Here is a 17,157-nt window from a genome sequence, read left to right on the forward strand (position 1 = left end):
AAAGAAGGAGGTGAAAAGGCTAAATGATTTGCTCCCGACTTCTTTTTATGTCTCTGTTGCTTCTTTCTTGAGGCTCTGGTTTTGTCCTATCTACAAAATATCCATGTTAGGTTAATGGTAATTCTCAGTTGTCCCTGTATGATTACATGAATAAGGGTCATGTCGTTTTGAGACCAGGGTTGTAGATAGATTTGGAGCCTAATCCAGATAGCAGAGGGTGCAAGGCAGAAACAAACCTTGGACAGTGTGCTTGTCCATCGCAGGGCGAGCACACATACAGCCAGGCCAATTGAGCATTGCCAACCCACCTAATCTGCATGTCTTTGGACAGTATGAGGAAATCGGAGTATCCAGTGGAAACGGGAAGAATGCAGGGAGGAACACCCGGGATGTGAATGCTGGTCTCCTTATTGTGAGGCAGCAGCTGCTATGTATAAGAGGTGTGCTTTTTAAATGACTGATGTTACATCTTGAATTGGTTCCTGTTTTGTACCTGTGGCTGCCAGAAATGGTTCCCGACTCCCATTATTCTCAGCATTTTCACATAATCTTTATATTTTTGATGTTTTTACAGAGAAAAGTCAACCTTTGAGACTTTCACATCTGGTGTATTTAGGTACTTGCTTTAGGTACATGGAAAATGTTATAATAAATTAATAATTTTGTTTTCAAGTCAGGACACTTGATTATACATTATATCTTTAACAACATTCTTTGAAAAATGTTTGAATATTTTTATATTCTGTATTTGAAACTGAAACATTAAGGTAGAATGTTAATGTCTCAAGTCACATACCGATGAGAGCAAGGGGTTGGGAGGATGCACTGATTACAGAGCATTGCCGCATCTACCACATGGCAAACCACCCGGATTGAGATCCGAGTGCAGCCGTAAAATGGGTGACACCTCAGCACCACACTGAACAGTGTGAGGTTTTTTACAGTTGGACGTACACTAAAATATCATTGTATTTCACCAAAAAATGAGCCACTTTTTTATCAACAGTAATTACATTACTTGGCCACTAGATGGCAGCAGAGAACATCTCATTCTTCACATTAACACACCAGCACTGCTGAGTCACAGCCAGAATGATTAAGCAAACAAGGCAGACCATCAGAGCAAAACCTAATACAGTGTCGCAGCGCTGCAAAAAATAAGACAAGGCAACTGTTGTTTTTCCCAATGGCAAGTTAGCAGTTAACTTTATTTATATCTGCAGAATCTTACCAAACAGTAGGTTAATACAGAATATCAAACAAGTAGTTTTCATTTTCTCTTAATACATACAAAACACTATAAAATGGCACACTGTAACACTGCTTTCAAAGCAAGCTTGTTTTTTTTCAACATTCAAAAATTTTAAAACATTTCTACATCTGGTTCACATGTTTAATTTTAGTCACTTTTTTAGAAGGGTCAAAAGTCACTTTCAATGTTTTATTTTTTCAGACAGTACCTGAAAAAATATCTAAAGAATGGTGGCACAGCTGTTGAGGTTGTAACATTGCAACACTGAACATTTCCTTCTGCAAACTGAAGACACTATTAAATATACTTTTTCACAAAATAAATTAATCCTAGCAAACATTTAGTTTCCTTGGATAGTAACCTCTGATTTTCTAGCTTATATTGGCCACCATCTAACACAAGCCAGGTCTGTGTTTAGATTGCTAAGTTTTCATAGATAAATCTTGCTTTTTTTGTTCTTTAAAGCTGTGAAAACACACTGCAGTCAATACAATCTGGAACCAAAATATCTTTAAAAAAATTCACATAGCTATTCAACAAAAATATAAAAATATAACCAAAAAGCAACTTTTAACTCAGTATAAGGACTAACCTTATAAAAGAAACTAACAAAAAAGGCAGAAAGTAAATCAAGGGGTGTTTCAGTTTTAGTGCGTATTTCCTTGGTTGTGATGTCAGTATTGTGTCAACATGCACGGCAAACACCTTAGTGCTTCTAAAAAAGTCTGGATATAATATTTTGGCACATTGTTCAAAATTTAAAAAAAATTCTTCATTTCTAGGCACTTTGCAGGTTAAGTCCATTGGGTAGCAAAGATAAGGATTTAAGAGCTTAACACAAGGGTGTGATTAAGGCACAGTGACATGGAAGGGGCTTCCTGGTACATTCTCATCCCCCCATTTCACAATAAGGATGTAGTCCCCTTTTTCTTTGACTGTGTATGTTACGTTGTACATTCTGTTTCCCACATGTTTCACATAGACTTCTTCACACGGTGTCTTAGGACCATGAACTCCTACCATTAGCATATTAGTCCCTGAAAACACAAACAGAGAAAAGTCCAGAATAACTATATAACTTTCACAATCTTTTGTAAAGTATACATCACTTTAGTTGACCACCCAACAAAGCAAAATAAATTGAGTATGCTATATAATGACTTAAACCAAATCATGGATATTATTTAAAAACGTAAATAAAATTAAGTCTACACAATGCACCAACAGTCTCTTACCTGCTTTACTGCAGTCTACTGTAAAAATATTTTTCTGTCCTACAAAGGCCTTGGAGAGACCAGCACCTCGAGATACAACTTTACTGGCATCCGATGTAAATTTTGGCATTGCTCCATAAGCACCCATGGTGGCTGATTTTGTTACGGTTTCCACCAGCACTGTTGATGTTTCATGTAAACTGTGACCACCGGACAAGCGAACACCTAAATGGAAAAAAGTTGTAGACATGGCCAACATTTTAGTGTGAAAAAATATAATACAGTATGCACTTGGTTAAATGACACTGGTGTAAGCATATACAGTATAACAATATGAATTACTCTTGTGTTGTGCAGTTATCTTCAGAAATATCTGACAATTTCATGTTTTATTAATTTATTAATGACAGTCTTTACATAACTTTACTTACACTAAAGGTCTGAGAGCAATGACTGGTCTAAAAACACATTCATTGATTAAAAAAATATGATGTTTTTATGTTTAAGATGCTAAGATTTGCACTGGGTGTGACGAGGATGGACAGGATTAGAAATGAGTACATTAGAGGGTCAGCTCAAGTTAGACGGTTGGAAGACAAAGTCAGAGAGGCGAGATTGTGTTGGTTTGGACATGTGCAGAGGAGAGATGCTGGGTATATTGGGAGAAGGATGCTAAGGATAGAGCTGCCATGTAAGAGGAAAGCCTAAGAGAAGGTTTATGGATGTGGTGAGAGAGGACATGCAGATGATGGGTGTAACAGAACAAGATGCAGAGGACAGAAAGATATGGAAGAAGATGATCTGCTGTGGCAACCCCTAATGGGAGCAGGCGAAAGAAGAAGAAGAAGAAGAAGATGCTTTTATGTTTACACTATATTTCAATATTTACTTTTGTTATTATTATGTTATATGTGGTGTTGTGCATGTGCGTTGTGGGAGTGTTTTGGGGGGCCCAATCAGGAGAACAAAATGGGGATGCACACACTGACTGTTCATCCTTTTCCAGAATGAGAATGGAAAAGGAGCACTTGGAAGAGTATCAACCTGACTCCTGGTGCCCCCTGGAAGCCCTGCCCCTTTCAGCACCATCACTATATAAACACCGGAATGGCTGCAAGTCAGCATTTATTCTTGGACCTGTGATGGTTGAAAGACAATGTATATTCTTGGACCCAAGTCTGGAGCCATGCTTGCCTGCAGAAGCATTACTCAGAAAAAAGCTTGGAATGATGAAAAACATCTAAAACTCCTTGTTGCCTTTACAGAATCTCTGGAAGATCCCAACACTTCCATTTCTCCTCACAGTATTATATTTGGTTCGAACTGTATAGTACCAGTGGGCACTGTATTTCAAAAAATACTCCACCCACAAATGATTCATTTTTTTAAATGTTACTCACCCTGTTTGGTTTGCAGTGATGAGAGAGAAAAAGTTTTCATGTTCTATGTTTTCATACCGATCAGAGCCAGAAAGTTTATGCTTTAATAATAGTATTGTAATAATGTAATATGTATTACATCTTGCCTGAAGAAGGGGCCTGAGTTGCCTCAGATGCTTGCATATTGTAATCTTTTTTAGTTAGTTAATAAAAGGTGTCATTTTGCTTGAGTACTCATTACATCCATAATGGCTAACATTGGTACAACACCCTAGTGCTAAAAAATAAAAAATACAAATTTTGGGATAAGGTAATAATTCTTAAAATAAGGAAAACTATATTTAATATCATGATTTAAATACTTTTCACTTGGCTTAGATTAAAATTTTTTCAGTGAAAAGTGTGACATGACACACTGGCCAAGATTCCTATCTTCCAAACCACAACCCTGTGTGAAATGGCTTATGGGTTGTGGGCTACTTTTTGTTTTCCTGGAGAAATTGATTTAACAACATTTTAGCAAAAATGCATACTTTTGGCATGTTTTGAGGATACAACTGGAAGACCTGATGTGGGTTATAAAATTCGAGTTATATGAACTTTTTTTCATGGATTCTTTGATATTGTTTGCTGTTGTCAAGTGTTGGTCACCACCCCAGTTGCATAAAAGCATAAACTTTGCTAGCTCTGTTCTGGATGAAAACATGACACTAAAATTTTTTTTTCAGCCATCACTGCAAACCACATAGGGAAAGTGACATTTTAAAAAATCCAAGACTACCCCATAATTTCTGGGGCTATCTTTTACCATAGAAGTAATCTGTGTGTTTGTCTGTAAGTGAACCCTGAGAATGATTTGGTTTAATGGTTATTTTTGTCAGTTGCTAAATGAATCTGTCTGGCTGGAGGTTTGTGGAGGAGAAATTGAATGACAAGAGATGCCTTATGGTGTTTTTCATCCAGACAAGTGGGTGAGCAATCTTGATAAAATGATTATGTAAGAATCAGATGACCAGTTAAGCAGATAGGCCTTTTACTTGTGCTTCAGTTATATAAAATTCTGTTGATTTAAAATGTAAAAGAAAAAGATTCTTACCTGTCACCTTTGCTTTAAAAGGGCTTCCTACAATGTGTTGAGGGCCACCGTATTTGATAGATATAAGATAGTTGCCAGGAGCCATTGGTGTGTATGAGACTTTGTACCCCTCTGGACATTCATTACAGTCCATCTTAACTTTTGAGGGGCCATCGATAGTCACTGACAATGCTCCAGAACCTGCATTGCACGTATTCACAATGAACTCTGAAGGCACACCTAAATAAAATGAAAAAAGTACTAAATTAACAATACTGTCTATGCATCAGCAACGAATACACCAAAAGAACTATTTTTTGATGTGATATATCCCACCTTAACATATACATTTTCTTATTACTAATGCATGTGCACTATGCATATGTCCTGGTAATACTAATTAAAAAAACAAATATTACTGTCTCTTATTTTAATGTATACATTCTGGTGTTCTTTATAAAGTTATCAAAGTGGTAAAGAGCATCATCATGTACCTGTAGCTCCGCCTTCAAGGCCTGGACCATATGCCGAGACAAGCCCAGGATCTCCCACTTGACCAGGTTCTCCCACTCGGATTCTAAAAGGACTCCCAGGGATGTGACTGCCATTGAACTTCACATCTATGGAGTGCACACCGTTTTCATGTGGAATGAACCGGATTGCATACTTATCTACATCAAAAGGGAAATTAAACAAAATTGTTACATTTGAAGTATTTTTTCCTTGAGATTTAAAATCTAAATCTAAGTATACAAAGAGCGTTTTTAGAATAAGCTATATGTTTCCTATATATAAAACATTTCAAAATGTAAAAGTAAATGTTATATTTTTATATGATCAAAAGAAACAAACTTCTGCTATATTTTCATATTTATCCCTTCTCCTATTATAGTTTAGCGCACAATTTATATAAATGCCTCAGGGACATATTATTGTAGCCTGGGATATTTCAGTCATAATTCCAAGGTATATTTAGTTGTGATCATTAAGACAATGACCAAGAACATTATGATAGCACTCCTCAAACAAAAGTAATCCAATCTAAATGACAAATTTAATATGAACTGCTGTGAAACAGACATCACAATACCCAACTAATGACTAAAGAAACCTCACATACGGAATTGTACTCAATTACAAGCAATGTGTTATTCTGCTAGAAGTTCACTTGCATTAAAATACTGTACTTTTCAAAAACATCTCATCAAAGCTCCACTCTTCTTGTTACATTTATGTTATCATATAAACTCTTGACTTGCATGGTAATGAAACAGTGCTATATTATTGTTCTTTCAAATTAAACGCTGACTATGTCTGCAGATTTGAAACCAGAAATTTTTGCTGCCCATCCATCCATCCATTTTCAAACCCGCTGAATCCGAACACAGGGTCACGGGGGTCTGCTGGAGCCAATCCCAGCCAACACAGGGCACAAGGCAGGGAACCAATCCTGGGCAGGGTGCCAACCCACCGCAGATTTTTGCTGCCCTCTTTCACAAAAATTGTATTGATCCTTGCATATCTGTTTTACATTCACATCTTATATATCAAAAATACAGCAAACACAGACTTGACAGAGTTGTAAAATAAGTAGGAAAGAAATTAATTTTACTGTATATCCTGTATATCAAGGGTGAGCAACGTTGGTCCTGGTGGGCCACAGTGGCTACAGGTTTTCTTCCAACCCAGTTGCTTAATTAGAAACCTTTCCTTGCCAATAACAGATCTTATTTAATTTCATAACTTGCTAATGTTTTAACATTTTTATTTTTTTAGTTTCTAAGGATATCATCCAAGTGATTTGAAGCCTAAAATGGATGAGTAATTTTCAGACCTTCACTTTTTGTCTTCAGCTTCCTACTAAGTATTTTATTAAACCAAATCACGCACAATGACTACACACAGGTGTAAAAGTTAGATGGAGAACTGCTGGTTCCTTTGTCATTTGCATCTTATTGCTAAAAAGGAGAATTAAAAACGGTTACTGCAGCTGTTTAAGATCAAAATAAACCAGTAAGGGTTTTAAACCTTAACAACATTTTGCACAACTAAAATGAAGAAGAAAAAGGATATTTCATCAATAAGTGTTTCATCAGCAATATATGACTTCTCATGGGTTGGAACAAAAACCTGCAGCTACTGCAGCCCTCCTGGACTGATGTTCACCATTGCTGTAGATCAAACACTTTACTATCTGTTTCTGCTATCTCTAATGTTATGAAATTCAGCATACACGACTGAAATGCTGCTGAAAGTATAAAACAACTCAACACCTTTCTATAGTTTATACATTTGTAGTTATGTATACATATTTACCACAATTTATACTGTGCTTTATTTTCCTCAGCTGAATTTAGAGATATATTACAATAAATAATGTAAAAAAAGAGTAATTGAACTTGCAATCTCATCATTTAATTTTATAAACTTTCAAATTAAATTATACTCTGAAAATTCAAAGCATATTCTGTTATCTTTTTTATTAATGATATGATGGTGCATATATTGTATGTATTTATGCATGATGGTGCAGTGGTGAACTCTTCTGCCTTGCAGCTCCATTTATTTGATTCTCAAGGGATCTAACACAGCCATCCCATGCCTACTTATTTTTTCCCCTAGGTCCCTAGTTTACCAACACATCCCAAAATAATGTACTGTATGTTAGGATAATTGCCAATTGTAATTTGGCCCAGCGTGAGCAAGTGTTGCTGTTTGTGTTAGTGTGCTCCATGAAGGGTTGACGCCTGCTTCATACCTCATTTTAAACGAATAGGTCTCTTCAGCCATCTAAAGGTATGCAACAGGTTTAAAAAATGAACAGCTCAACTCAAGGGGCTTCTTAAATTTTCAGTTAAAGAGTGAATTACTTATCTAAAAACATTAGTGGAAATTATGGGGAAGTGCGCTAAATTAAAAAAAACTTTGCAAGAATCAGGAATAAACTACCAAAGCTAACAGCTGATTCAGAAGACTTTAAAAAATTATCTGAAAACTATTTGGAACAATTTTCCCATTACTTAAGCAATCGACTTTAATGAAGTGAATCGTCTTTTCGAATTTGCCAAATTTCTTATATTTGAATGTACGTTTGTCTTGATCATCATCAGCCTGCTATTTGTGATCCGAATGTTCACTCCACAGAAGAGCTGACAGCTTCTGCGCTGTTTTTTTCAGTATTGGTATGTAAGTATGTAAATGTGGCACATGCTTTATTGACCAATTTTCCATGACAGCCTCATATTTGTATATCTGTACAGGTACAGTATTCTGTGTCTGTCTACTATTAAAAGAGCCGTATAAATTTGAAATGATTTCAGGTTAAATTGAATTGAGACTGTCACCCGTGAATACAGTTGACAGTATATATTTTTAGCAAATGAAAGCAACATGGTATACTAAATCAGTATCCTAATTATCAGTACAAATGTGTGAAAACAGGAATTCAGATATGTTGACATCTAATCTTACAGCTACTTTAGCAGTGTAATTTGAGGTAAAACACCGTCCCCTGTGCTTTCCCAGGAACCCTTTCTCTCCAGCATTTTTTCTGCTGATTTAATCAGTGATGACAAGTTCCTGGCAAAGAAGACCAAGACTTCTTACAGAGAGTCCAGGGCATCTGCTGTTATTCTTCTATGGAAAATGTCACCCAAGTTGTATGAAGAAAGGTAAAAATTATGGCTTTTCAGACCATGCTTCATTTAATGTACTTTAGACTAAAGCCAATTATCTTTTAAATTGTTTAATCCATTAGATATGTGCTGCCAAAATAAACAAAAACGAAACACTCCATTTTTACCAGAAAAAAAATGTATCCCAGTGTGGGCCTTTAAAACAAACTAAAAAGGGTATACTTCTTTATTTGCTCAGATTAAACATTTTCCTGATTCATTACCATTAAATAAACCAAAAAAGCCTGTGGTACAATCTGAGCAGGTCTGACCTCATCTTGTTGCAACCTACAATGTTACTGACAGCAGCAGCTCTCTGTTGTCAGAAATTTTTATGTGTGTTTTTTGTTTGTTTTTATTTTTTTTTGTGACCTTCTGTAAAATTTTAATTTCCTCTTGGGGACAAATAAAGTATATTCTAATCTAAATATAAATATTCAAGATTTATCATTTTGCATCCACAATGCTTATAAGTATACTGTATAAATTTAAAGGCAGACAAATGAAGATAGACAGAACTTTATTTGTCCCTAGGGGGAGATTTAATTTTTCACAGAAGCTCTATAAATAAATTCAAATAATGCTCTGATTGATAAATCTCTCTATATATAAAAGCCAATGTTTGTCTGTCTTCTTTTCATGAGAGAACTACTTAGCGGATTTAGATCGGGTTTTTTTCTATAATTTGCTTGAACATTCCAGTTGATTTTGCGACATCTCTCATTGCGCTATGTATCATAGTTCGCTTGCGGTACTGACTTATTTGTGTGAATCTGAGAGACATGAAGCAGGCCAAGGGCAGGGGGGCGGGATCCTCCTCACTCATGTTCCATTTGAGGGGTGTGTACCTTACCTCTACTTAACTAGCAAATGAGAGAATTACTTAACAGATTTAGATCAGCTTTTTTTCTATAATTTGCTTGAACATTCCTGTTGATTTTGCGACCTCTCTCATTGCGCTAAGTATCATAGTTTGCTTGCTGTACTGATTTATTTGCATGAATCCAAGAGAGATGCAGCAGGTCAAGGGGAGAGAGGTGGGGCCCTCCTCACTAATGCTCCAGCCTTAGGCCGTATCTTACATCCGCTTAGCTAGTAAACAAGAGAACTATTTAACAGATGTAGATCAGGCTTTTTCAATTTGCTTGAACATTCCAGTTGATTTTGCGACTTCTCTCATCATGCTAAGAATCATAGTTTGCTTGCAGGAACGATTTATTCACGCTAATCCGAGACAGAGGTTGTGGGCCAAGGGGAGGGGGACATGTGACATCAAGAGTATGGAGCCCAGCAGGACCCTCATCACTGTCCTGTTTCACTACTATGCTGCTGGAGCTGCGGGGGATGGCTAGTAAATAAATAAACACACCCACTATGATCTGAATACACTCCAGAATGACTAAAAGGAAGACATTTTGTAAATTAAAGTAAAGAAAATTGACTTGGCAGTCCCAGTCCCAGTGAGGCATGTTGCTATTGGTATAAAGGAGCCCCAGCAGCATTTCTTGACATAATTTTACTCAATAATTTGTGGGGTGAATGTCCTCAATATCAGTATGTAGGAGAGAGGGTGTACAGCATTGTTCATAATGGCACTCAGTTTTATTTTAGTTCTCTCCTTTGCTACTACCTCCTAGGGACCTAAAGCTAAGCTTGTCCTTTTAATTAGCTTGTTCATTCGATAGGCCTCTCTTGAAGTTATGTTACTGGCCCAGCACACCACAACATAGAAAATCACACTGGCCATCACAGAGTTGTAGAAGATGTGAAGGATGTCATTTCCTATATTAAAGGAACACCATCTCCTAAGGAAAAAGCCCCTGCTCTACACTTTCTTATATTGTTCCTCTGTGTTCCGGGACCAGTAGAACCTGTCATTGATGTGGACAAACTCTACACCTACTCCCTGAACAGTGACTGGACATAGAGGCTCTTCAGCGAGATGAAATTCTATAACCAGTTCCTTGTTTTTGCTGATGAAGATAACAAAATCCTAAAGTTAAATGTAACATACTTTATGTTGCTCCAGTTTGCTGCACCACTGGTAAAAAAAAAAATAAACTGAGGCCAGCAAGCCAAAATAATTACTCAGATGTTTAGTGGATAGATAAATAGAGGACACTACTTGTATTAGTGTATTACTGACACTTTGTACTAGGCTCATATTTATGTGACATGATGCATAAATAGTCAAACGGTTCTGTTATACATTCAATATCTATGAAGTTGACAAATGCCCCACAGATCTCAGGTTGCTGCAGTCAACAGTTAAGAAAGCAAACCCACCATTACAAGCTTGGCAACTTTTGGTGAACCTATGTTAATTAAAGTGTGTTCAAAATGTATATGACTTTAAATCTAAAAGAGTCTACATTTAATGTTTTATGTAAAAAATGTGCATATCCTAAGCATGCCATAAATTGTTTCTTTTATAAAGAATGACTCTGTTACAGATCATCTGTGGTAATGGAGGTGATTTAATCAGATTCAATATCCTACCTTTGGTCTACAATGTTATTTAAAAACATGTTGTATAATCAGAAAAACTGCCTTATTTTTATGTAAGAAACAACTTACTGTCATTTACAAAATAATGAAAAACAACTGCTTTTGATTTACATTGTCTGTAAATGGAGCAGTCGAGCACCTCAAGCACAGCAGAACAATAAGGACTTATGTTCTGTGAAAACACCTAGGAACACACAGTAATACTCTGGAAGTATGTCATCATGATAGTTTTTTAACAGTCTGGCAAACAGTCATTTAGATAGATCACAGAACACTTAAAAACATTACATACAATGTGATCCAGGATGTAAAGTTAAATCCGAGAACAAGACAAGGTCGTATGTATATTTACTTTTTAAAGTAGTGCATACAAATTTAATTGAGTGCACTGTCTTGGCATAATAAGTCACACATGTCTCCAGGCAGTATGCACATGCACATTTTATTGTAGTTAAAATAAAACCAGACACAGTATATTCCACGGACAATCCCATAATCTGTCCTGTCAGTACGAGTACTTCACTACAAAAGATGACAGAGGAGAATGACAAGTAAAGAAAAAGTAGTGATTTGTATTGGATTTACGGAGTTTCACATATTTTAAACTGCCAAAGTCTAATAAATGAAAAAACTTAGATTTTTACATATATGTGCAATGAAATGAACCTGGTTTAGCCCTCTGTATCTTGAATTATTACATGCTGCTGGTTAATTTTGGATACTTTTTTGCATCTCCCACAAGCTGATCAAATTGTGACTCTTAGTTTCTTTAATGGCAACAAGTTGCAGTAAAATATATGTTTAGAGTTGGTGTGAATGGGACATACACTATTCAATGCACAGTAAACTACACTATAGTTGTATTTTGAATTACATTTGATTGCAGTGTTGCAGCAGCTACAAGAATGCACGTTGCAGTGATTAATCTTGTTAGCATGAAGATTTACATATGCATAGATTTAAAATGTTTTGGGATTTTTAATTGGTCATATTTCATGTCTATTGTGAAACTACATTAAATAAATACATACATCCATCCATCCATCCATTTTCAACATACATTAGATAAAATTACTTCAGCCTACACTGATCTGCCTTTATCCCAGAGTCTTTTCTCAGATTTGTAAGACCCTGTACAACTGGGTTCATGCTGGTCAATGTATAAATGTCTAAAGGGATTGTTACACAAAACATATTAATTTCCCCGTGATAACAGATGAAATAGATCAAAGAAATACCACTTTCTTCAAATAATGGTCTGATACTGCAAAAGGCATTGTAACCTACTCAAAAGACACTGGGCAAAGAGGCTGTGTGATGACAGACTTGAGAGCCATGAATACTGTTATGTTATTATCCTCAACTAAAGAGAGAACTGGTCTTAAAGGTGAGATGCTCAAATTTATACCTGGTTTAGGTGCCCTGGTTATAGGAGAGCAATTATGGTGGGTGTGACACTTTCATATAATTTGAGATCAACATAGAGTACATGGCTTAATTCTTTTTGAATTTTATTAATTATGTTTCTTTTTAACAATTCATTTTTGCTTAGTTTTAAGCTTTCACAGAGGGAGTAGATACTATTACTTTATAAATAAGCATATACTCACCACTGTCCAGTTCAGAGACATAGCATTCTTCCACTGCACCAGAAGGCGTGTGAACTTTGGCATCAATCACTCCTCTGGCTCCATTCAACTGTACTGCAAAAGATGCTGGCTGGTTGACCTTTAACCCAGTTTCCTGGAGAGGGATAAGTAATCAGTGTCAGATTTAACTACTTGGTTATTTCTGCTAGATATGGAAATGTCATACAGAGACATTACTTGTGAAAACGTGTCCATGAAGTTAGAGCTACGAATGCCCCATGGTCCAAATTTGAAGTAAAATAAACAATAAAATGTAATAACAATACTTACAATATTGCAAGGGCAGTTTGCATTTGTAACAGAACACTAAACATTAATGAAAGTCCCCATAACAACTAAGGTTCTACCAACATTTAATCGAAATAGAAAAGCAAAATCAGATGGTCTAGTTCTTTCAGTATGTAAATTGATAAACAAATAGAATTGGGTATGAGTGTGGACATTCTAACAGCCCTTCACATTAATTTTGTATAACTAATGATCCAAAAAATTACAACTACGTCTACGAAACATTCCTTTATTAAATCAAAAAAAAGTCTGATGCCATATTCAGGTTTAGTTCTTTCTTTGTTTCTGTTAGTTTATATAGTTTTCACGTCACGGCAACCTAATACTAGATAAACGTATTTAGAAAGTGGATTAAAAAGTTAAAAAAGCACATACATTTCAAAACAAGCATTTACAAAGAAGAAGTACCCTTTCTTTTTATTTTAACATTGTTTTAGAAAGGTATTCACCTATTTTATGGAGGAAAGAATCTGATCCCATGCATTCATACAGAGCAGGATGTCACAGCCATCACCTAATGTCTTATCACACCACTAAGTACAATGTCAAGACATGTAGTGGGAGAGAGTATCTGTTCTGCTTGTACCATTATCATCTCTCATTAAATCTCTACCTCACCACTACTTTCATTTGTATTTTTTAAGAAATTGTTAATATTTTCGTACATTTTATGCAGCTCTAAACATTTTAAAATAACCAAGTTAATCCCCCCACCCAATATCTAGTCAAAAATGTCCTGAAGGACAAACAGCAACGCAGAACAGAAGGCAAAAATCACAATTATAACATTTCGAGAGGCTAACTTCAGCCCGAAGTCCATATCAATGCAAAAATTTTTTATCAAGCAATAATGTAAATGCTCTACTCAAAGAATGTATTAAAGTGAGGCGTGTTCCTAAATATTTTCAAGTAAGGACAGCAGGATCACCTTGTTGGCAGGGATGCAGTAGTAAAAAAAAAAATAAATAAATATTAGCTTTGCTTAATATTTGACGTTAATCTATTCTTTAGTCATACTATTCCTTTATCCACTGTTTAAGATACTGCACATAGAGTTTTGTTCGTATAATGACATTTGATCTTCAAATTATTCTATTTCAAACTTAAGCCCCCAGGGAGAGAGGGGGCATTATTGTGACCTGTCATGTCTCTTTCCTTCTCAGCGCAGAAAAGATGTCCCAGGAAGCCAATTGACCACAGCCCCATCATTTCCTCAACCTCCGGCCCCCTCAGTTAAAAACATATAAAAACATATAAAAGGAGCCTGTCCCTGTAAGGTGGCATCTCCCTTAGACCCAGAAAAGATATTAAACAGGGTGGCCTGGTTGGTGCCCCAACTATTTTTGAAACTCTGTAATTTCACTCATTCACCAAAGTAGTTAAACTCATTAATTAAGGGGGAGTGTGACATGTTGATTAATACTTGCAAGTAAAAATTTCAATCACTCTGCACACATGACAACACTAAGTCTATGAACCTATAAACAACTGATATATTCCCTTTCCTATAGGGAAGCTATACACACTCTAATACTTGAATTGCCTTTATTTAAAAAAAAAAAAAAAATATTAGCTTTGCTGAATATTTGACGTAAATCTATTCTTTAGTTTTCTATAGTTTTGTTCAGATAACGACTTTTGATCTTTTTATAGTTTTGTTCATTTAACGAGTTTTGATCTTCAAATGATTCTATTTTTAACTTACTTCTAAATACTGTCAAAGAACTGATACCAGAACTAGGGCTTGCCAACTTAAAACAGGTTAACTTTCACATTGGCTTGCATTTAAAGACAGTCAATGATTCTTGTTCCCATTACCTATCAGAACTTACTGCTACCTTCCCAAGTGGAAGAAAATGTAAAGAAGAACATGTAAAGAAAATAAGAAAATGTAGAGAAGAACATAAAGACATCTGACAAATGATAGACCATTCAGTCCAACAAGCTTCCTTGGTTAGCTAATAACTACATTTTCCCAGTATCTCATTCAGATACTTTTGAAGCATTGTCAAGATTTCCACTTTAATTATATGACTCAGGAGTTCATTTTCATTTCTAACAATCCTTTCAGTGAAGAAGTATTTCCTAGATTGAATTTTTAACGTACATCTTCTTGACTTCCGCTTGTGTCTTTGAGTACAGAATTCACAGTTTACTGTAAAGAGTTCTGCAGTATAAACTTTATAATGTCTTTCAGAATTGTAATGTAAGACCTGGAGTCTTTAGCTATAGGCCCCAACAACTTGAAAAGATCTTTGCGCTTGTTTAACAGATACTTTACTGATATCCGCATTAGAACCTAAACTGATTACTCATTATTTTAGGTTAGCATTAGGGATGTGGGTTTAGCTGTTCGTGTTATAAAAAAGCCAGTTAGCTAATTATATAAAATATTATTATGTAACTTATCAGGAGCAGTTATTTTCATATTCATCATGTTGCTTTCACATCCATGTACGATGATTTTGCATCATCCTAGTTTTATCTTGACTAGGAGACAGTGACTGGTCACTTGGCCCATTAACTCTGACGGGTTAATTTTGCTCACAAAAGTGCTAAATTGAATGTTTTCTAAGTACATCCTTTGGAATCAGGCAATATAAAGTATACAGTATAAGACTTTTTGTTTTTTGTAACTGTACATATAAATAGATATGTGTGTGTTTATGTAAATGTATTCTGTTGCTGATTATTATATGTAAGTCTCTGACAACGGTCTGAGGTTGATCTGAGGGAAGAGCTCCGTAGAAGGATAAATTAACTCAACAAACAAAAACTAACATTTTCTTATTCATGATTCAGCATTCCATTTTTTTCCAAAATGCATGCCAAGGATTTATTAAGAGATGCTCAGAAATGGAATGTTGGCTTTGTTGACAATGAAACCATGTCTCATTTAATAAGCTGAGCATCCTGAACCCTAAGGCTTCTGTTTCTTGATGAAAGCAACATAAGCTGCACTAATTTAATTAAAAACAATACATAATTTATGTCTTTATTAGTTAGCAAGCACCTGTATTCCATTTTATTTTTTGTGACTACAATTAATATTGTTAAAAACAACAAAGCTGAAGTGCCGATGTTTTCTGAACACATGCATGCATACAGCATAGAAATAACACAACATAATATTCTCAAACTAACTTAATCTAATTCAGGCTTATGGGGGTCCAGAGCCTATCCTAGCAGCACTGGAAACTGCTCTTCTTAAGGTGCCCAGGGTCCATTTATGCTCACACTCATAGCCACACTCACAAGGGTGATTTGAAATCACCAGTTAACCTGAAACACTCATTTCTGGAGATTTTTAAAGGAAAACTGGGGTTCCAGGGAAAGGCAAGCAGACAGAATAGAACAAGAAAACTCCACATGGACAATGCTGTAGTTTGGAAGTGAAACCCAAGGCTCTGGTTCCGTAAGGCTGTAGTGCTACTCAAACATGCATTACAGAAAAATCAAATATTGCTTTTAGTGCCGCCATTTACCTGTAAGCTTGTTACTGTGAGTCGTCTTGCATCGTCAGACAGAGTGGCAACTGGCACAATGAAAGGGCTGTCTGGGATGTGTTCATCATTAAACTTGATTGAAACTTCATAATCACCTTGAATGAAAGCAATATTTATTTTAAATAATTATCATGATAATACAGGCTACAAAAGCTCAATTATATTATATAAATGCCTTAGATTTCTGAGAAAAACTTGTCTCTTTGGCCAACAGATATTGTCGGACAGCTGATTTAATTTAGACATTCTCATATTTTAATGTGTATTAAGTCACAAGTCAATAACAGCAAAAATAAAAACTTACCAGGCTCTTGAACAACATATGATACACCACATGACCCATCTTTCCTATCTTCAAATGAAATTTCAGCTTTACTTGGACCCTCAATTGCTATGGAAAGACCACCAGCACCAGCTTCTCTTGTCCAGATGCTAAACTCAGCTGTAGAAAAAAACAACTTTCAGTTTTGGAACTGAAAAATACAGCAGACTCTAGCCATTGCTGATCTGTACTTCAACTAATATTCTAAATTCCTTCATTTTATGCATTTAGTCTTACAACAGAGAAATGTCAGTCTCTGAATTATATATTTTAAGTACTATAGAAAGATT

The 17,157-nt window shown here is 35.6% G+C and overlaps 1 protein-coding gene across 4 annotated transcripts in view; it reads right to left on the bottom strand.

The window, feature by feature from the left end:
- Nucleotides 1-1,174: 1,174 nt before the first annotated feature.
- Nucleotides 1,175-17,157, bottom strand: part of flncb (filamin C, gamma b (actin binding protein 280)) — a 148,723-nt gene continuing 132,740 nt past the window's right edge. For all 4 annotated transcript variants that reach the window (XM_028813192.2, XM_028813185.2, XM_028813176.2 and 1 more), the window contains 7 exons: nt 16,850-16,987; nt 16,525-16,640; nt 12,713-12,845; nt 5,415-5,591; nt 4,942-5,160; nt 2,488-2,691; nt 1,175-2,289 (listed from right to left, as the gene is read on the bottom strand). In XM_028813192.2, the coding sequence (XP_028669025.1) occupies nt 2,102-2,289; nt 2,488-2,691; nt 4,942-5,160; nt 5,415-5,591; nt 12,713-12,845; nt 16,525-16,640; nt 16,850-16,987 (1,175 nt within the window). In that variant the 3' untranslated portion in view covers nt 1,175-2,101. The remainder of the gene's footprint in view (nt 2,290-2,487; nt 2,692-4,941; nt 5,161-5,414; nt 5,592-12,712; nt 12,846-16,524; nt 16,641-16,849; nt 16,988-17,157) is intronic.

This window comes from Erpetoichthys calabaricus, chromosome 1 (assembly GCF_900747795.2).
Source record: "Erpetoichthys calabaricus chromosome 1, fErpCal1.3, whole genome shotgun sequence".
NCBI classification, from domain to species: domain Eukaryota; kingdom Metazoa; phylum Chordata; class Cladistia; order Polypteriformes; family Polypteridae; genus Erpetoichthys; species Erpetoichthys calabaricus.